This window comes from Stegastes partitus, unplaced genomic scaffold, assembly GCF_000690725.1.
Source record: "Stegastes partitus isolate 25-593 unplaced genomic scaffold, Stegastes_partitus-1.0.2 Scaffold1055, whole genome shotgun sequence".
NCBI lineage: Eukaryota > Metazoa > Chordata > Actinopteri > Pomacentridae > Stegastes > Stegastes partitus.
The window spans coordinates 137,789-160,899 of record NW_007578786.1 but is presented as its reverse complement, the minus strand read 5'-3'; the positions used below and the strand labels follow the sequence as shown (position 1 = coordinate 160,899).

The 23,111-nt window shown below is 43.0% G+C and overlaps 1 protein-coding gene across 1 annotated transcript in view; it reads right to left on the bottom strand.

Moving 5' to 3' along the window:
• fcho1 (FCH and mu domain containing endocytic adaptor 1) overlaps nt 1-23,111 on the bottom strand; it is a 75,883-nt gene that overhangs the window by 47,362 nt on the left and 5,410 nt on the right. The window contains exon 2 of the mRNA XM_008295529.1: nt 10,159-10,209. Coding sequence (XP_008293751.1) covers nt 10,159-10,185 — 27 coding nt within the window. The 5' untranslated portion in view covers nt 10,186-10,209. The remainder of the gene's footprint in view (nt 1-10,158; nt 10,210-23,111) is intronic.

Sequence of the window (23,111 nt, the reverse complement as noted above, 5' to 3'; positions counted from 1 at the left end):
TCCTACATCATTTATAGTTAATTACTAATAAATTCAACACTATATGTTTGATAATTAAGTCAGTGTCTTGTAAACCATAGTGTTCCAGTCAAGAACAGCACCTCCTCATTATTATATCATGTTCCTATTGAAGCAAAATGCTGTTTGATCGAAAGAAGAACAGACAGAAAACTGGCCAATCTCACTAATAAGAAAAGATAATTCTTTATTGATCCCCAGAGGGGAAAAACTCAAGGCAAAGTTTGAAAAAAAAACAAACTACCCATTATGGTTTATGTCTGACATGCTGTTCTCTTTTTGTTGAGAAATGTTAAGTAGCAAAGCTATCATTTGATTATAATCAAACAGTTTTATTCTTTATGTGTTCAGTTCTGATCTTCTGGTGTTTTCATAGACGGTACCTCGGGCAGTGTCCATACCAGGACCCATTAAATAGCCCAGCACATTTCACCGTCATTTCCTCTGGATGGAAGAAAATGGCAGATGTTGAATATTTATGACATTTTCATTCAAATAAAATTTAAAATTAAAAGGTTAATTGTCGGGCCAACTATTTGGGTCCACTCTTCGTAGGTGCCTGAGATCCATTTGTTCTGAAAATGCTACTCAGATCTCGTGAAAACGGTAACCACGCTGAAGATCTGAGAGGCTTGGAAATACTGCTGTAAAAACAACGTGCCTCAGGTGATGTGGTAATAAGTTTAGTGGTTTTACACCTTTCTCTGTAATAACACAAGTGTTTCAGAGGAGTGACTTGTAAACAGGACCGGGCTGAGGAGCTTCTTTGACCACTAGTCTACGAGATCTTCACCATTACGCTGCTGCTGCATCTAAAGCAGACAGAGCTGAGACAACAGGCAGAACAGAAACACATGGTTTCATTACATGCAGTACATGGGAGTGAGTCTGAATGAAAGCTGTGTGGACGTTGTGTTTTTCCAGAGTCGGGGCTTTTTTCTTTTAGCAGCTCTCACTTGATTCTAATTAGACACATCTTCAGACTTTCCCTCAGGCTTGCATGAAAGTAATTACAGACAGCGAGGAAACCTGTGCTGAGCTCAACTTTGCACTGCAGGGCCTTCTTCACACACAGCAGCTTCTCTACAACAAATAAAAGATCTCCGGCCGCATCTCAGCTGTCTGAGCTACGAGGACGAGACACTACGGGGACATAACCTCTGAACTTTCACAAACATCCACAAAACACGTTGTAGGCAACCAAAACAGTCCTGATATCTAGATATTTCCACAATGAGCATTTTCAAACAGGCTGAATAATAGATGACTGACAGCCTTTTCTTTCTTCAGACATGAATTTCTCCTTCACCTGACTGGATCGCTGCACCGTTCACCGCTCTGTCAGTCGCCTTCAAATATACAAGGTGCTTTAGAAACACCTCCTGAAATATCCACCATAACGTGGTTCTGAATAAATTTGAAGCTCGCAAAGGCGTCGAAATATTGGGGGAAAAAAAGAAAGGTGACACAAAAAGGACAGACTGGTATATGATAGTAGACTTCACTTGATAGATTCTGTGTTGGGACTGTTTGTACCAGTGAGGACATACAAAGTGAGGTTCAAACCAGAGTGACACAAGCACAAACAAACTCTATTCTGTCACATCTACTGGGAATACATTCTGGCCATTCAAAAAAAAAACCTGTGCAAACAGAGTGAAGTAGAGCACCGCGGCCGTAACCGGTTGGTTTTTCATTATATCAGAAATTGAAATCATTCATCATCCCGACAGCAGTCAGTTTAACGATGTCACACTTCACACCGTCTCAGCTTATAAAAATCAGTTCATTTGCAAACTTGTTGTCTGCGTAATACACTCCTAGACTTACTGCATGTAAGAGCAGGACAGTGAAGTGCTGCTCAGCGTGGCTCAGGCTTTCTGATACCGTGCTTCGTTCTCTGGAAACATCCAGAGTTGTGTCTTTAATTCTGGCCAATGGTCAAACCTGCCTTCACAGTCTGAATGGATCCGATGTCTGAGCACATTCCTGCTCTGTAATACAGTCCTCCAGTCGTATGAAACGGCTACTGAGCTGAGCAGAACTGACCAGAACAAATGAGGAAAGACAAGGCAGCTCAGGCTCTGCGGATAGAACCGTATAGAAGCTCTGCTGTTACCGACTCCCAGCATACGGTACATCGTATACATTTAACAACAGTCTGTGGCTGATATGACTCATGACATTCACATTTCAGGTTCTCATACTCCTTTCTGGAAAGCTACTCATTTATAATTTATGACTACGACTGATCTGTTTAGATCTGACTGCACATCATCAGAGTTTTGAACTTCTGAATGATATAAGGCACCTTTTTTGAGGGAATGTTGTGTTTTGCATTCAGCTGCTTTAGATTTAAGTATCTTACTTCCTTCAAATGTCAAAAAAACTTAAAAACATCCTCCTGCACTCAACCAGTATCCAAAAGAAGATCCTGTTTCAGGTGTGTCCAAATAAAATAGATCTTAATATTACTGTTTGGTCATGTGGGACGCTTGTATTGTGGATTAACTTTAGTACATTCGGTTGTATAAGGTGTGATCAAGAAGTTCAGTCTATAAAAAGCTAAAACTGTACCTGATTTAAATTTGGTCTCTATCCTCTTTAAAGTGCTCTTCCTGTGCAGCAATGCTCCTGCCACGTTTTTGCTTTGACATTCACAGGGCTGTGCACCGTGAATTTTCCCCCAGGGTTGGACTGAGTTGTGCATTCTGAGGCCCCTGAGGGAGAACATTCAGCGCGAACAACCTGCACAGGGGGACATGACATTGTGCTAACGGTGTGTCCACTGACAATGTCTTAAAAAACACTATTTTTCTGTGGCATCACTCCCCATCCTGAACATCTCAGCAGATTTGTCAAATTGTTCCTCTTCCCCAAGATGAGAATCGACTCCAAGAGTTTCCATGTCAGACTTGCAGGGAGCTTTGAAACGTAGCAGGAGGCCTGAGAGCACAAGAAGACTATTCTAACGGGAATCGTGGCCAAATTGGAAACAGTTAAGGTTCGTCTTGAACATCTTGATCACACCTCCCATCTTACAGCATCATGAATCTACGAGATGGTGAATATGAAAACACAACATCTCATTGTCCTTGAAATTCCTGAAGCTAGTTTTAGGCACATTTTACTCAGACGAGGTGTTTCAGAAAAGTTCCAAGACTGGTGTCACACAAGATGCATTTCAAACCCTAACTACAAACTACCAGTTTTCCCCTTCAGACCATCAACCAGCACGTCTACAGAGAGATCCTGCAGCGTTTGCTTCGTTCAGAAGAGGCAGAGTTGTGTCAGGACCAGTGGAGGCTGCTTCACCATGACAACCTGCTCACAGCGCCCTGAGCATCCCACAGCTCCTGCTGAGAAGAACATCTCTGTGCTGGAGCAACCTCCCTACTCACCCCACCTGGCTCTGTGGGGTTGGTTCCTCTTCCCCAAGCTCAAGGGGGTCATCAAGGAGACCTGTTTAGAAGACGTGGACGACATCAAGATGGCTGTGACGACGGAGCTGCAGAGGATCCTGAAGAATCCTTCCAGGAGTGCATGGCGGCGTGAAGAGAAGGCTGGAGAAGTGGTTAGACTCCAGGGGGATTAATGGGAAGGAGAAAACTGGTAGTTTGTAGTGTGGATTTGAAATCTATCTTTTGTGACACCAGTCCTGGAACTTTTCCGACACATCTCGTATCCGCCTTGAATTTTTGACTGTGTCAACATATCGACTGTAAAGTTACTGATTTTCTGTTTATTCTATTTTGATGCCTGAGCCAACAGGTATTCATGGGGCTGCAACAATCACAGCTGTCACGGGTGAACGACCTAAAATGTACTTTCTGTCATGGAAATTTTGACAAGCTGCAAGCGGATCACCTGAGCACATCTTGCGTATGATCCAGTTCGGTTCACCACATGATGTAGCCGCCTTATCAGGCTGCTGTCAAAAGTGAGGTGAAAATTTTCTACCCCATGCGTCAGACACTATATCATGAAACCATCTAGCCAGCCCGCTGACCGGTCTGTCAGCGTTGCCGAGAGTTTCGCTGACTCACAGGAACTTTTTGTGCTGACTGGGCAGGTTGGGCAGAATGAACAGTCCCACAGCAGAGAGGTGTCAATAACATTGGCAGCAGGTAGCAGCAGCAGCAGCAGCAGCAGCAGCAGCCTATCATCATCACTGATGGCTGCAGCTCAATTTGTTGAGCAGACCGTTCTGAGAAAACTCATCCCTGCAAGTCTGAAATGCTTGATTTTGGCTGATGTGTTGGAGAAGAGACACATTTATGGATAGTTCCTGGAAAGACTTACAACAATAAGTATGTAATTTGAAATTACGATGTGATGCAACGATTTAGTTTATTTTCTGATAAGTCAAGAGAGGGATGTAGATGAAACTAGTCTGTCTGGTGTTGGCTAGTTCAGGCAGTTCAATTTAAACAACAACAACAACAACAACAACTCCTCTAATGGATGACTAATTTTTACCCAAACGGCAATCATTAAATGGTGAAAGTATTTCCCTCATTATACTCCCCTTTTCTTCCACACACCATAAAACAATTACAAATTTAGCAAGTGTTATATTGATCTATGTTGGCTCTTAATCTGCCTTGGCACAGGACAGATCCAAGACGAACAACTGAGAAAGAACAAAAGCAAGGAGAGATGGGAGGACGTAGAGAGCAGAGACTGAATGAGAGAAGAGACAAAAGAGGGAAACATTTTCAGTGTGTTTATAGTCCTTCACCCCAAGAGGAAACCACATGACTCAAAGTGATGGGAGGGCAGCAGCACTGGCATCATTAAGCCGAGAAGCCGGCAATAATAAAAACCCACTGGGCGGCGTTTCTGTGTGTTTCTGTGCACACACTCTTAAATCTGCAGGCAAAGAAGGAGCCATTTTTAAGGAGAGAAGAAACGAGATGATGCTGTATGGTATACTGTATATTGTATACTGCAGTTGGCTGAGCTTTGAAGTGGTTCTTTGAAATACAGGAGTTCATTTAAATCCCCCTGGATAGCATGCAGACTGACTTTCTACGGCCTGTACAGCACTGCAGAGAGAACACAGCCTGATGTGGGAGGAGAGATGGATTATGATTACAGATCCTTCTACAGGTCACCTTAACAATGAATTACAGTCATGTGGCACCATCTAAAATCCAAACAACATACATCTGGGCTGCAGCGCTCGAGGTACAAATGAGCAGTGTTTCAAATGAACTGAATTGGAATTGCCTAAAACAATGCAATGTTTAAAACATTCTCAGAGCTACATAATCACCATGATTTAATTTTACATCGGAAAAAAATTCAAAGCATTTGCTGGTTTCGGTCTTCTTCCATGTAAAGATTCTTTATGTGTCATATGATCGTAAACTTAGGATTGCTTGTCGAACAAAACAAGACGTTTTAAGATGTCAGCTTGTAATTTGGTCAATTGCAATTTGTGGGGGGAAGATTATCCTAAAATTCAGGACAATAATGAGCTGCCATGACTGACACTTCATTTCTATCGCTCTGTTTGTATTTTGTATGGATCCTATATCACTGAATTTTACCATCAAGCCTCGAAACCAGCCAATAGTTGCATGTCTCCAGGTTTGCCGTTTGCCACGTGTTAGTAATTGCATTAAACGCATGTTCATTTAGGATGGTGGTTAGCATCATTGCCTCGCAACAAGAAGGTCGCAGGTTCACGTCCCGGTGAGGACACCTGGGATCTTTCTGCGTGGAGTCTCCATGTTCTCCCCGTGCAGCGTGGGTTCTCTCCGGGTTCTCTGGCTTCCTCCCACACAGTCCAGAAACATGCTGAGGTTAATTGGTGATTGTAAATTGTCCGTAGGTGTGAATGTGAGTGTGCTTGGTTGTCTGTCTCTAAGTGTAGCCCTGTGATAGACTGGTTACCTGTCCAGGTGAACCTGCCTTCACCCTGAGTCAGCTGGGATAGACTCCAGCCCCCCATGACCCCAGTGAGGATTAAGCGATGGATGGATGGATGGATGGATGGATGGATGGATGGATTTAGGAACTGGATCTATGGAAGTTTAAATTCTTCTGACATAACAAAACGCTGCAGTAACAAGAAGCGGCATCAAGACTAAACAACATGACGCAGAACATGCTGTAAAGCTCACATCACTTCAGTGTAAATTGTACTTTAGAGGTTTATATTATATTTTTAATTCTTCAAATCATCTCAAGCCAACTGCCACACACTGAACCTGGAGCCCTGGTGATCAGGCCACTTGCTTAATTTTCAGTTCCCTGCTGCATTTAATATTGAAGGAAAGTCCACATAGTTCACGTTTTAATCACTAAAGTGAAAATGGCAGGTGACTGACGGATCGATTTTGATGCGTATTTTCTTTGCAGAAATTAATCAGAGCAGCCAATCGAAACATCCGGGGGAAGTGTGGAACGGCGCACAACCTCTGACTACCAAGTGGCAGGGATCCCATCGGAGAAAGAGTCAAATAATTCAGAGCGTGCTGAAAAAGATTCTCCTTCATATACGAAAGAACATTTTGGATTAAAATCTACCGTGATTCAAATTCCTGAAATAATCCAGCAGCACCAATCCTCACGAAAAAAACAAATTCCGTTACTAAGATTTAGCAGCCGCCTTAATTTGCTAAGGACGTGCTTAATTATGGCTGATGGGTTTCCCCCTGTGGGCCATGAGCACAGCTCTTATATAGTTAATGGGAAAGGACAGCGTGCAAGGAGGAGGCTTTGTGAGCGGCTGCGAATGTTGTCGAGCCAAACAAGACGAGGCTCTGTGTGTGACTTGTTCCCAAGTGGCTGCGCTGGCTAATTAACTAAAGGGCTGATTTGTATTACACAGCTATTTGTGTCTGAAAGCAGGCTGCGTGGGAAACACAGTTATATATATGTAAACACACATGCAGGCACACAAATAACACTTCATGTTAGTTTAGGTGGCTAGATGTATTCCAGAAGCCACCTACCAGTTGCTCTCTCCTGGTTTGTTGGTAAATTCACCATCCAGGCTCATGTTCACCAGAAGAACAAAAACACAAGAGTCCAGGACGATACTGAACAGCCACAATACCCAACCCCACAATATTACTATAGTTATATTACTTTATTATACTTATTATGCAATATATCCATGAACTAAGAGTTTTAAGTATCTTGTATGTTCAATGCTTTGGCCTTTAATTATAATATAATCAGACCTTCTTTTTAAATAAAAACAAATCAACTTATTCTTTTGATGAAAGCAGGCCAAGATGTCAGAGATATTTTACAAACCCGACACTGACAGATGAACAGGGACTGATCTGGAGGTAATAACTTCCCTCTGCCTCAGGTCCAGCTCTGGAAATAAGGCCAACGGGGGGGAGAGTAAGAACTTTAAATGAGCTTATATAAATGTTCTGTATTACGCCTCAGAGTGGCTCATTTTTCTTCAATGTGCAAAAAGTATCACTGATGACTTTTCTAAGTGTGATAAGGCAAAGTAGAAGTAGGGCACACCTGAAATAGATGTGCCAGGTGTGCTGGGACAGAGCAGAGAGGAGAAAGTGAGGACACAGGAGGAAATAAGGGAGAGCCTGTAACAGCTGACAAAGTCATGGGGGACCAGGGAGGTGTTGGAGGGATGAAAGAAAGTCTCGCTCCTCCACTTTACACATCTGTGTGAAGCTGCTAATGAGGCCGTTAATTACTGCAAAAATGAATCTAATTAATTCCATAATTACTCATATTATGTGACTAGTTTTTTTTCAGGGATGGAAGTAATGACCTACAAATACCAGATTTTTGTGTACTTCCACTAAAGCATGTTTATTCTGAAGTCTTTTATTTAGCGACAATTTGAAAATCTTAATTAACTACAAACTAGACTAGAGACAGCAAGACAGAAAGTCTGTCACGGCAAGAGGTCAAAACGAAATGAAGCGCAAGTGAAAGAGTCAAACAAACAAACAACAACAAAAGAGGAGATAGAAGAGCGAAATGCACACCTAAATGAATCCCAATCAGTGACCTGAGGCTGAAGCTGAACATGCTCGGCCACATTAACAGTTCAGTTGTAAGTTCTACAAAAAGTGGCCGCTTCATGCAGCGCAGCCTTGTTGCTAAACTATATCATGGGAGGTAGACCCTTAAAAAACTCTACATCCAACCTCGATGAGGTGCAAGAATAAGGTTCAGAGACACAACAACAAGCTCACTGATGTTGTCACTAACTGTCCACAGGAATGAAAAAAGTACTGTCGCCTTGTAATGCAGTGTTTTGTGTGAGCACACTTCACTGTATCTAGAAATTGTGACGCTCTTATTTTGCTCTAAAACATTTGCTAATGAGCTGCACCTCTGTGTTGTCTTGCTCTAGTGAAGGTGCTGCTGTTGATTCTATGAAAGTGGCTGCTTATGTTGTTAGTGTAGCTTAACATCAATACATAAAGTCTAAGGACACCCACTGTGCTGGTTCTGTTCTTTGTTCTCGTCCATTCTAGTGAGGCTATACTGAGGGAAGTAGTTATACAAGGTGTGTCAGAAAGGTTCCAGGATGATCAACCAGCACGTCTACAAAGAGATCCTGCAGCGTTTGCTTCGTTCAGAGAAGAGGCAGAGTTGTGTCAGGACCAGTGGAGGCTGCTTCACCATGACAACCTGCTCACAGCGCCCTGAGCATCCCACAGCTCCTGGCTGAGAAGAACATCTCTGTGCTGGAGCAACCTCCCTACTCACCCCACCTGGCTCTGTGGGGTTTGTTCCTCTTCCCCAAGCTCAAGGGGGTCATCAAGGAGACCCGTTTAGAAGACGTGGACGACATCAAGATGGCTGTGAGGACGGAGCTGAGAGGATCCTAAAGAATCCTTCCAGGAGTGCATGGCGGCATGAAGAGAAGGCTGGAGGAGGGTGGTAGACTCCAGGAGGATTATGTGGAAGGAGAAAACTTGGAATTTGAACTATATCTTCTGTGACACCAGTCCTGAAACTTTTCTGACACACTTCGTATATTTACAGCTGATAATCACATAAGCGTTTGCTACAGAAAACTGACTCTTGTTTTGGACAGAAGGGCTCAGTGTGGCCCAGAGTGTCGTGATGTTTGAGACAAGAGCTCAAATCTTGACGCTTTCATGGCATCGACTAAAATGTGTCTTTAGCTCTGACTATAAGAAAGCGCCACATATTTTAAGTTGAAGCTGCTTGTTTGGTCAGAGACTCACTGCCGGATCAACTTTAGTGACAGCAAAACACATCCAGTTTAAATGCTTCAGCTTTAGATTGAAATCCTGATATTGCATAAATCTGCATCATAAAGGAACGATGAGAGATGGAGGGGAAATAACACAACTGGTGAGTTCAGCCAGAGGTTGAACTGAAACAAACTCTCAGACGCAGTCCCACAGAAATGAAAGCTGCATCTGCCGTTTACTCAGCTTGCAGCCATCATGTGTGTCGTCACTTGGTACACTATTGAAACACAAACAGTTCTTGGGCCAAATCTGTTCAAATGAAGTGAGCTAAAACCTGACTTGAACAACCTTTGGGGTTGTTAACTTCTTCTTCTGATTTAGACTGCATTTTGTTTTAAAAAGAAGACAGAAAAAGGCTTATTTGTTTCCATTTTCGACAACTTTCAATTCCACCTCACAACATTTTTCACTTGTTAAAAGTTATCCAGAAATATGACTTAAGGTTCAGGTACAATAACTCAAACATCACATTGGCCCTCGTGACAACATAACCTTGCACTTGTTAAGGAACCACAGAAGTATAACCAACAAATATACAGACTCATACGAAATACCCTGAAGTAAGTAGTAGCTCATAATGCACGTCAAAAGCCATTTCTATAACACTGCGAACATTATCTCGGTCTACAACAGCTCGAACAAGATTGCTTTTATGTGGCAGAAAATAAGGTCTGAATACCAAATTGATCTCTATTGTTAGCGAGCACTTCCTGTGTACCTGACAAGCGGCAGGGAGCCAGAAGTGCTGCTGCCCACTGAGAATATGAATGAAAAGATCAGTGACTCACAGCTGTGATTCAGCTATTATAGGTGAATAAGTTAGAAGAGGCAGTTAAAGACCAGTTAAATATGAATGTCACCATCACATGCACGTGTCCTGCATCGTTAGAGGCGCTTCTCTGACACTCACCCAGAAGTTGTTCTGAAAAAAGGCCATCTTCACTCAGAGATTCACAGCAATCTGTAAAAAAAGAAAAAGAGGTAGAGCAGCTTTAGAGAAAAGGCTGACGTCAAGACTTTTCATTTTCAGACTGTCTGACCTCTGCTTTCTCCACATAAGTGCAGGAGAGAATGACCTCCACGATGCCGTCTTTGTTTCCACTAACAGTCTGTGCGATGTGTTTATTTTCAGCCTTTTGTCTGCCCTCTGACAATAAACCGCCGTATCAAAGTCTCAGCAAATTGCACGCAAACAGGCTTCCAGAGAGTCCTGGCTTTGTAAAAAACTCCTGAGACACCTTCGGCGTAGGAAGGGAGCTCCTGAGGGAGGACACCGAGGAGCTTAACAAACGACTTCAAAGGATAAACTCAGAGGATGGAGGCAGCCGAGGGAGGAGGAGTGACAGGAGGAACGGGGGAGAGAGCAGGGAGGAACGGGGGAGAGGAGAGAGAGATCGATGGAGGGAAGAAGGCAGAGGAGATGGAGGGAAACCACAGAGGAAATGATGAGCACTTGTGAAACAGAGGGAGGCAGTCCTCGGCTAACAGCACACCTACCGACGCTTTTCCAGGAGAATCTGGTTTTGTTTGTAATTCAGGGCCGAGGCGATGCACCGGTCTGTATGAGTTCGCTGCAGATACCTGATTTAAAACTGTGTCAGCATTATTTAGTTTGTTCCCCAGAGTAGGGACACGTTTAGTTTTCAAATGGAAAATGAACTGAACCCCAACATTTCTTGGTGAATACAACCTTATCAAAAATGCATGTGAAACTGGACGATACATCTTTACTGGACTTTTTAAAACCCTCAAAAACTGCACAAACTGCATTACTTGGTGGACAAATAATATCACAACAGTAAGCAGTCAGTGAGATCCTTCTTTCTGTTCATTGAAGCTGAATCACTGGTTAGTTTGCATTTAGTGTTTCTTACTTCAAGGTCCAGTAAACACGCTGAATTCATCATGAAACAAACACAAAACAGTTTCAGTTTGTTGAGACTTGTTTCTACTAGTTGGTAGTCTTCTTTTTAATTGTCTCTGACAACACACTTCTAAAACCACAACCCGTCAATCAGGTGAACATGTGGTTTGAACCTCGCAGCAGATCTTGAGTTGTGTCACCGCCGCACGCACACGTACTTTTCTTTGACATCCATCGGCCTCATTTTGGCTGGCACATGATAACATTTACAGTATTCGTAAACAATCCTACATTTACACCAGACATAAGCAAAAAAATAAGCTTTCTGAAAATCTACAAAAATGGAGTTATCTGTTTCTGCAAATGAGCTCTTCATATGTACGATCTTACAGAAAAACACATATAACACATGATGAAGCACAACAGAGCAGCTTGTGATTGAGAAAAAACATCTAATTAAATGTCGCTCCTTCACATCCAGCAGCTGGCAAAGAGGCTAAAGCTGAAACTGGGTTTTTGCTTTAGAATCAAGTCCTGCCTGTCCTTTAAGTCCAAATAAGACTCGTTGGTGCCACTTTCATGTCTGTGTCGGATTACAGAGATATTTTAGATTCAGTTTATCACCAAGTTTAAGTTTTTTACTCATCACTGTTTGTTGTACTCTCGTGTCGGATGGTCAGATTTGACCACATGAAGGAAAAAACCCTGGCATGTTTTAATTTATAAATGTATTTTAGGCTTGCTTCCTCCTTATTTACAGGTTTTTATTTGTTCAAAAGCTGCAAGTGGTTCCAGTCTGCGGTCCCAGGATCTGCTGCTACTGTCTGTTCCCAAAGTTAGAACTGAACCACTTTTAAATGCTCCCTCTACCTGGAACTTCAAGAGCTGGTCTCTTGAAATACTTTTAAAGTGTTTATAAATTACTTGGAGGCAGAAACATCAGTCTGCAGATGTTTTGACAGATGATTATTTTGCTGGTTATGTTTCTGATCGCTACTGATATGTTGATATCTTCTAAATGTGAGCTCACCGTGTATTGTGAGTAGTGATGTCTGTATGATGCTGTTGTGACCTCGTCTGTCTGTCAGTTGTGCTGCTGCTGCCTGTCTTGGCCAGGACACTCTTGAAAAAGAGATTTTTAATCTCAATGAGACTTTTCCTGGTTAAACAAAATAAAATAAATAAAAAAGGGGACTTATCATGTTCGCTTTCAGCTTTATGTTTCTATTCTCCACTTGAGTTTCTTTCCATGAATTGTAGTTGTTGTTTTATTTAAATGTTATTTTGTTGTGCAGCCCCTCAGCTGAGCCTTTAACAGGCATTATTATGAGCTTCTGGCTCTTTAAGGGTCTGCAGCCTAAAAGCCACTTTCCTTTGAGGTGCAACGCTGAGTGCTTGTGAGCGCGATCTCATCCTCTGAGGAACATGGAAGTGGTAAACCTGCTAAACAACATTATTTTTCATTCTTGGTTGGAAATGGCAGTTTCTCAAATCGATCTGCACGCAGTCAGAATCTGATCCATAAAATGAGCGTGGACATCCGCAGCACCACAGGTTACAGCAGCACATCTCTGTTTGGTTAATGTAACACTCATTTCCTGACACAACAGTGAAATTAGTGCTTTAATCACATGCAGTCTATTTTTCTACATACGCACGTTTTGTCTGGACTCGGTACGTCAAAATGAAATCACATCAACGGGCTTTTATGGATTTCGTTTCTGTTGCTCGGGTCTGAACCGGGACCAGGACTATGCACTCCCACGCAGACCCACAATGAACACTAATATCAGGAGGTTTGTGCTGCTGCAGGACAGTTTTTAATTTCTCTTATTTCATGTGTTTTGGGTTTTCCAGCTCCTTAGAAACCCAAACTGAGCACAGGACTGGCAGGAAACAGTTTTGATAACTACATAAGCAAATATACCTCATCTTTATAAAATATCCAGAAAAATAAACTATTTTCAGGCATATTTTTGTACCATCAAAGGGAATGTGTACATGGGAGAAATGAGCTAAAATGCTGATTGAAGTAGAAAACAGCTGCTGCCAGAAAACACCAAAGGTAACGAAGGTAGTTCTGCTGTCACCAATACCTGTGTAGTAACTCCTTGGACTGCAGGTTATTTGGATGCTGAAGTACATTAAATGGTTGTAATACTACACAAGTTGACTGTTTTGTGAGAACGTGTACATAAATTTACCCAGAAGCCAGTAGTTTGACTTCATGGGCCTGCTGTGCCTGGAGAACATTTGCTGCCTTCAAACCAACTAAAAAAAAAAAAAAAGAAAGAAAAATGTTGGAAACCAGCTAAAGCCTGAGCTTTTCTCTCACAGGCATTTCATTCACAAACATTTACCTCATTATTAAAATCTCTGGACACATTTGATGTGAAAACCACACTTTGTGACATCATATATATGATAGAATATAAGAAAATGCATATAAACATGTACAGTCGTGACTCGATAATCCGACACTAAATGTAAAACCTTCTTTTAGAAGCAAGGCTGTCGGACTGCAGACGGAGGTCCAGATACAAGGAGGGCTTGATGCTGGAAGGCTCAGTAGTTGTTAATATTTATTGTTCATAGTTGTTATAATAACTAGTAGGGCTGGTCCCAATAGAACTTTCTGCTCTCTGGATATTCAGGCCCAATTAATGATGAATATTCGGCGTGATCGGGGGACACTTCCACCCCGGGGCAGCGCTCTGACGGGGTGGAAGTGTCCAGAACACACAGGCAGTACTTGGCTGCTGATGCTAGTTTAGTTAGCGCTCACACTTCTGTTTCCTCCATCGGTGGTGGCGGGGGAGTGGCAGATACGCTCCACCGTTACCATCCATGTTTACTTCCATAAACACTGAGCACGCTCGCTGCGTGTGACGTCGTCGTGTCCTCTTCTGCGCATGCGGGACACTTTTGGGTCGTATGACGTTCACACAGCAGCTCACATACAAGTCGCATTGAACTGGAAACGTGAAGGAAGTCACAAAGAAATCCTCATTGAGCATCAAGTCCTGCAGTGTGATGTTAAGGCTGTTTTTATGGGTTCTGTTGGTTTTTCCTAAAAGCCTGTCAGATAGCAGGTTTAGGATTGTTAAAGGTCGATTATCAAGTCACGACTGTACTCTAATACTTTGACCCCTGACTTGTCCTGAATGCAGCGTTTTCTTGAGTGCAGCATTTCTAATTGGCCGGTATCAGGAGGAAACACACCCGCAGCAGCAGCAGCAGCAGCTCAGCATACATCACCTTTTGACCCCTCGTGCACAAACACGCACGCATTAAACGACAAATTAAAGAAACACAAACACATTAAAGAAGCACACAGCTCTGGAATCTGGCCCTGCCCTCTCCAAGAGAATCCATGAAGTGGTAAGTGTTTCCTCACCAGGGCTGCTCTCATACAGGGTTCCTGTGATCTGCTATTCTGCTGACTGTGTGTGTTTGCAAGTGTGAGAGTGTGTGTGTGTGTGTTTGCGTGTTTGCGTGTGTGTGTGTGTGAGTATGTGTGCTGACAGCAGGCCTTTCCTTGAACTGGCACAGATCTGTTCAGGCCTGGTGACCTGGCATCAGGCGGCAGCAGCAACACACATACAAACAAAAACAGTTAGACACACACACACACCTCACACCTTGTTAATTAGCTGAGCAGTGGGACTGGTGGAGGCCCCGCTGACAGCTTTCTGTTTGGCAGAGCAGGACAGAGAAGCAGAAACATGGCAGAGCAGGGCTGTATGATAGACAACGGGACAACACAAGTCACACTGATGAGTCAATATTTCCTTTTTTATCGATTTTCAGAGGAACTGTATCGTGACACGGGTGATGTCCTGTGATAGTTTTGCCAGACTAATGACTTTAAATGGCCAAAAATTAGTTGCTGATTATGTTTGTTGTGTAAAAAGGCTGCTTTGAGTAGTTCAGGAACCTATTAACGTTTAGCCAGCATGACAGATCTTGAACAGAAAATACATTCATCACTTTTTTTTTTTTCTTGCTCATTTCTGATTTGCGTGTCCTAATTAATACAGCGCTATCACCAAAGGATTCTTCATCGTTGGCCTTTTCTACGAGTCGGCTGATTAGCTGAACTCTGGGTTGTGCATCGCTGGTGTCTCAGACGGTCTGCATAATGAAAAATCCAATATGCACAAGGGCAGGACAGTAAGATAGTATCAGTGCTTTAATCAAATGGTTTTACTGCACAACCAGAATTTTTCTTCAACATTTTGGAGATTAGATTTTATAGTTTCAGAAAACACTGACAAATGGTTCAACATTTTTAATCCACAGCAACACCTGCTGTCGGGACAGATTTTTGAGGCAAAATACCCATGCAGGGGGACGGCGATCCTGACCAAACCACCAGATGGTTTTCAGGCAAGCAGAAAGGGGGAGAACGGGGGGGACAGCAGACAAAAACAGACCCTCCATGATGGCGAGGGAGACAAAGCCACTTGTTTTCTCCTCGTGACAGCCTGGTGTGCCATATTGGAACATACTGTAGATCTGAGCTAATTAGCCGCTTCGCTTTAATCCTCACAGTTTTGACACAGCACAATCCAGAAACACAAGGACAGACAGAGAGGTGTGCACCAGGACCCCACAGTGGGATGTATAGAAGTAGCTGACATCCAGCATTCTCCATCTGGTTCTAACTAGACGTTCAGCTGAAATCAGCTCTGAGGCAAACCAAGCTCAGAGAAGAAGTGGGACACAGCGCAACCTTGATTTCTCACACTAAAGATCGTTTTTTATCCAGAAATTAAATGTCAAGACCAATTTCGGTCTTCTTGTGAGTGTGTGTGTGTGTGTCCCCGTGTGTGTTTGGGTTTAACCACAACAGTGAATATCGACACAAACGCTCAACACGCTAAACAGATTCACAATTAAAGGCTTGACATTTAAAAAGATTGTAGTTTTGAGTTGCCTCAGTGTCAAAGTGTCCGCTGTGGGATGCAGCAGGTGTCGGAAAAATAATTTCAAAATTAATGAAAAAATTCAGTTTCTGCTGCTTTTCTGACAACGGAAACGTTTTCTACAGTGAGTGCAGATGAATCCTGTGACTGACATATAGCTGAATCAACATTAATGTCAAAACTGCACAACCAGCGAGAAAAAGACATTTTAAGCATCCATCCATCATCTCTACACCTTAATCCTCACGAGGGTCATGGGGGGCTGGAGTCTATCCCAGCTGACTCAGGGTGAAGGCAGGTTCACCTGGACAGGTAACCAGTCTATCACAGGGCTACACTTAGAGACAGACAACCAAGCACACTCACATTCACACCTACGGACAATTTACAATCACCAATTAACCTCAACATGTTTGTGGACTGTGGGAGGAAGCCGGAGAACCCGGAGAGAACCCACGCTGCACGGGGAGAACATGGAGACTCCACGCAGAAAGATCCCGGTGCCCGAACCGGCGACCTTCTAGCTGCGAGGCAACAGTGCTACCAATGCAGCACGATAACAAGAACTGGATAACTAGCTGTGAGGCGACGGTGCTAACCAGCGCTCCACCTTGCAGCACCACATTTTAAACACGTCAGAACAAAACGCAGCTTGTTACGGTAACTGCAATTCGTTCACAAAAACTACATCAACAGCTTGTACATAAAAATCAATCCTAAGCTCACACTTAAATTAAACAAATGGGATTCAGCCATGGCCTAGCAGGGGGTTAAAGGGATTCCTAGAAAACCAGAAGCAATACCAGTGAGGGAAAGTCTGTAACGCAGACCACTGTGTCAGTAATAATCAAAGCAAAGCGATCGTGTTATTCACTGGTCACTGCACATCCACGTCCATGTCAAGGCATCACTTCTTCAATAACATCTGGCCTCTTTAAGACACTCAGCTCTTTTAATATCTTCCAAGATACGTGGGCCGATTCAAAAAGAAGCAGCTGTGCTCAGTTTCTCATGCAGCAAATCCAGGGAAACCTTAAGCTGCTCTTAAAGATGAAGAAATTGGTCACAGAAAAGAAAGAACAGTCTTCAGGGACTCCTGTGAAGTGTGCAATGAAAAAAGGGCCAATAGCATTTATTTAGTGTTGCTTTGGGCAGAAATCAACATTTGGTAAAGTATTTAGAAAATGCATGAAGAATTAAGAACAATACAAGTTTGGGAGGAAAGTGTTGTTTCCTGTTACATGTAAGCAGACTTTAAAATGCCACGTATCCGTGTCTGGTAATCCTGTTTTTTCTGCCAGTCTGTTTACATCCGATCGACTCTAGTTTTTGATGCTAGTTGACAACGTGTGACGGGTCAAAGCATCACATAAACAAACAGACGAGCAGGAAGACCGAGAGCCCGAGGAGACGGAGCGGCAGCACAGCCACGGATAGCGCAACGAAAATAAACACAAGGTTTGAGGAGAGGATCGTATATTTAGCAGAGAGAGTGCCAGCAGCCTTATCAATGGAGTCACACTAACCTCTTTCTCTGCCGCCCTCACACTGCCTGACACCCCACAGATGGCTGCCATGAAAAATTAGGGCTTCAAAAAAAAAGCAGATGGGGGGGAGTGAAAGAAAGTCTCCTCTAGCAGGAAAAACTATCCACAAAACCATTTAATTCCTGCAGGAAATAAATGATGCATCCCCTCCGCCCATACTAAGCGCTGCTGTTTAATTTCCTTTCCTCTTGCTCTTGCCAGAGATGGTCCACGAGCAGATGTCTCTCTGAAGGAAGGAGGAGGGGAAGGAAGGTCAACACAAACTCCCGCCTCCTCACCACCTCCACCTGCCTCTCTCCCTCCTCTGGGTGGGGAGAAAAGATGAGAGCGGTTGGGCAGGAATGACTCCCCGTGCGACTCCTTACAAACGCCGGAGAACAGCTCCCTCTCCCCTGACTCCAAGCACAAAATAAAAATGGAATTGGGTTAAATGTAATGACACAGCTGAGTGTGGAATAAAGACGCCTGGCTAACCTCTGAACAGGCACATTTGTCACGAGCTCAGGGAGCAAAGCAGATGGGAGTAGGGAAAGTGATGCAAAGGAACGGCGGAAAGAAGCAAAAGCAGGACAGGTAGAGGTGAAAAACAGAGATGAGTGAGGCGAGGTGGGCGGATGGTGAGACTCGGTGATAAAGCAAACAAAGCCATATTGCAGAATCAGATGGGTAAACATAAACAAGCCTCTGAACAGCTGAAGGACAAAATGAAAGATGCAGCAGAAAGCTAAGTGACACAGCAGCTTAGGCAGAAGTAAGACGGATGAAGAGGGCTTTCTGAAGCATGCAGCAGCAGCTTCACAACGATGGGTCACAGTGAGCTACATTCACAATTACAAAGCCTCAGGTGGGACGGCTTTCTGCAGTTTATTTGCTGAAAACCGCTTCGGATTTTAACTTTAACAGATCAACTTGTCAATCAGTCAGTTTATTAATGCTGCCTTTAGACAGCAGGTCTACAGATGTGTTCGAGGCAGTAACGTCAGACTGTTGCCTCTGTCCACCACAGTCCCCAGACATCTCTGCCCAGCCAGGTGCTGCATCTGAAGCCAGTAAAAATGGATGTTGTTTATACGTTGAGGAATGAGAACAGCAGTTACAGCTGACGTCGGGCAGCTCCAGGCAATCATCCGTCTATTAAGATTAATGTTCTCCTTGTAACCACGTTATGAAACAAACAACCAGTGAGGCGTGGAGCACAACACAACCACTCAGATTCCTGAACGTCAAACTGTGTGCGGCTGATCTTGGGCACCGTGACGCTTTGAGCAAAACGTTATTATCTGATCGTTGTGTTAACATGCTCACAACCAAAACGCCAATGTTGTGATATTAAGCAGGTACATCGGTGACTCGATGATCTGACCCTTAACAATCCTAAACCTGCTATTCGACAGGTTTGTAGGAAAAACCAACAGAACCCATAAAAACAGCCTTAACATAGCGACAGCCTTGGATTGTGACTCCGACATGACATTTAATGTCACCAATCAGGATGACGGCGTATTATCTGACTGAACAATCCCACAGATTGGCTACGTTCACACTGCAGGACTTGATGCTCAATGAGGATTTCTTTGTGACTTCCTTCACGTTTCCACTTCAATGCGACTTGTATGTGATCTGCTGTGTGAACTTCATACGAGCCAAAAGTGTCCCGCATGCGCACAAGAGGACACGACGACGTCACACGCAGCGAGCGTGCTCAGTGTTTATGGAAGTAAACATGGATGGTAACGGTGGAGCGTATCTGCCACTCCCCCACCGCCACCGATGGAGGAAACAGAAGTGTGAGCGCTAACTAAACTAGCATCAGCAGCCAAGTACTGCCTGTGTGTTCTGGACACTTCCACCCCGTCAGAGCGCTGCCCCGGGGTGGAAGTGGCCGGAACGTGCACAAGCGGTCAGTTAGGCGTGAAATCCAGCGATGTGTAGTGTTCTAACAATAAACTAGTTATTATAACAACTGAACAATAATGAACAACTAATGAGCCTTCCAGCATCAAGCCCTCCTCGTATCTGGACCTCCGTCTTGACAATCCGACATAACAGAAGGTTTTACATTTAGTGTCGGATTATCGAGTTATGACTTTACAATGTTTAAAATGTTTATAATCTTAGTTTCGCATGTTTGCAACTAACATACTATAACACTGAGGGGAGGTGTGAGTTTCGCACACATTTGGTAATAAAACAAAGAACTGGTCAATTTTAACAAGACAAGAGAAACAGTGCAGGGATCCCTGAAGTCTTTCCACTTCATCCTGTAGACAACATAAATATCTGCATCAGATTTTATGCCAGTCCAGTGGTTGAGATCATTCAGTCTGAACTGAGTCAGACAGACTAAATATGCCAAAATGTTGTTGGTTCCAACCTTTAAACTTGGTTTTGGAATACTACCTGGGAAAACCAGATCCCTTGAGGAATCAGTGATGACATTTTTCACTGGTTTGCCAATTTATCACAAAAATTAGCAACAGATTAACTGGTAATAAAAATCTAAATTTGTTGCACGCTTCGTGTCCACACTTGATTTAACAGCAATAAATTCGTTATTTACTGAGAGTCCAGCAGTGCAGTCGGGTCTAGAGCCATTACTGTGAGACCCGGACGGGGAGGACAAGGACAAACAGACCGGATTCAAGGAGCAGCTGGAGTCTACTGCACTGCAGATCGGCTCGTCCGTCCTTCAGTATTAGTCTTAAACCTGATTTGGCGAAGCGTGGAGCAGAGATCATTTTGTGTCAGGCCTAATTTCCCCTTCAACGCCGCTGACAGTCGACTGCTCTTCTGCGCCGCATCCACCAGCGTGGGATGACTCACTGCTGTGGCTGCTAATTCAGAGCCATAATGCATCCGTGGACATTTAGTAGTTTCTTTCATGAACATAAAATCTGCGTGGGTCGATCAGTCAAGTTCAGTTACAAGTCTTGTTGTTTTTGTACTAAACAACAAGATTATTTTTTATAACCATGTCGGTTCATTATATTTCCACATCTATCTCTGTCGTCACCACTGAAAGAATAACAACTGATAGATGATTACACGTTGCATGAGCATGGATTCATTGATTAAAGAAAAAACAGGCTCGCCCGCACACTTACTCAGTGCCACAAAATTATTTATTGGTTGCCAACGTTTTGATCCCGCTTGGATCTGAACACCCGTATTTATACATCATGCGCCCTGATGGGCTGACAGGTGTCAACAAACATCACCTGTCCAAGGTCATTTTACCTTTTTTCTTTCATGCATTTTTTGGTCACTTTGCCTCAACATGATGTGCATATAATTACTTTGTACTGATTAATTAATCAGCCAAAGACCAGCTATAAGTTAAACTGAATTAAGTTGATGTGAAGTTTTGGTCACATAATAATAAATAGTCATGTAAGAAAGGAGATCAGTGCTCCTGTAGGAAAGCAAATCAACAACCATTTAAGAGTACTTTTTTTTAAGTCAATTAATTTAGCAAGTATCCTCTGAATTAAAATCATATATCACTTATGATCATGACCATCAGCAAATTTTCATATTAAAAAAGCTGAAGATTAGATTACATTAGATTAGACTGCACTTTATTTTTCACCACCAATGGGGGAAACTCACTTGTTGCAGCAGTACAGATACAGGAAAGAGCACAAGGAAGTGACAGGAAGAAGAGAAAACAAATAAACTATAAATAGGAAGAGCTGAGAAATGCAACACAATAGAGCTACACACACTATAGATCCATATACTAACACTATGAATTAAATAACGAAAAAGATTAATTAAATAAAATATGGTACAAACTAGAGAATTTTTAACTTTTCCTTGAAAAACAACCACATTGTTTTGCTGATTATTTATAAATCATCTCTGTGTTGGTTGTTGGGTCGAAGGTTTCAGCTTTAAAGACAAACGCTGCCGTCGACCAGTTCGCCATCACTCACTTTCTTCAGACTTTAATCCTTCCTTTGAGTTTGTTATGTTTTCATCCGGAGCATCAGAAACTTTTCCCGAACACTTCCTGGGTTTTTCTGCCACATCATCAAAAGCTGGCTGGGCATGTCATTTCAGTTAAGATGGATTTATTATTATTATTATTATTTTTAAAGTTTATTTTAATTTTTTTTAGAAAGACCAACACATTTTCATACATGCAAAAAAAGAAAAAAGTAAACATATTATAATTTCTAAATAAAGAAAGAAAGCACGTGGAGTGAAGCTGTATGCTGCACTGAGGCTAAAGTTCTGAGTGGCTGACCTGAACACGGGATTATTGGACCAATTCAGGGCAAAGAGGCTCCATCATCAAGCAATATGACGGACTGTTTACAAGCCAGAGAGGGAGTAACCTTGGTGTTTGTTCATACAACCAGACTTTGCACTTTCATTATGTTTTATGCTACTAAAAACAGTAAAACACCAGCTTTAAAACTCTGGTCTACAAAAGACAGACAGATTTACTTGCCACTGGTAGGCTTAATCAGAATCCTGTTGTATTGTTTGGCAAGAACCAGATGTTCGTTTATGTGTAAACGTCCAGCTCTAACCAGCTTTAACAATGAAATAATTATTCACGTCTTTTAGCGAGCAGAACCGCCTGATTAAATGCAGGAACATTCTCTGGTCTTCTGAAATGTCAGAAACTGTTCTGCCTCTGTGTTATTTTGTGTAAATGTAATATGTATGGATATCAGTGTTGGGACCAGTCCAGAACAACCCAGCAGATCAGTCAGGGAAGCTGTAGCCTGAAGCTAAAGATCAGATCAGTGGTCCACATCAAACCCTGATCCTATTAGACACACAAGATCCTTCCAGTGATTCATTGTTTGTCTGTTATAAGAAAAAGATGATTACTACAATCACAGACAACACATTCAGCACCCTGACATCTTCAGCACAGCCTACGAAGCCAAACGCGTCAACAAAAGCACACTAAAACACAGTCTGCACTTTGATGATGACAGACTAAAACCAACAATCACATCACCGCCGACATGATGGCTGAATTACACCCTGTATTTAATGACTAAGCAACAGTGTGCACAGCTATTCTCTTAAAGCGGTAAACCGGCTGCCTGGTGAACGTTTGCTCGTGCCTTCAGTGACGGAGACAGACACAGAGGGAGAGAGAAGCAGTGAGACAGCAAACACAATAAACAGGAGGAGGCAGTGAAAGAGAAAGAAAAAGCGGAGTGATAAACACAACCCGGGCTGTCAGCTCCCCATTGTCCTGGCCTGAATGTGCTTTTGTCAGTGCAGCATGCAGCTCCAGTCCAGTCTATGACAATGTGCCAGCCGAGCATCACGTCCAAGCGCTGGCATGACCAGCTGTGTGAGAGCAGAGGCCGGACGTCCAGATCCGTACACAGCTACAGATGAGCACGCTGGACAGTGTTGAGTCGATGTAACGCTGCAGATGAATGCATGTAAACAGAGACTGAGGACTAACTTCCAACTCTGTTCTCTTTTTGTATTCTTTTCTATTTTCAGTGAAGCCCCTTGTTCACAAACCAGACATGTTCACTTCCATTTC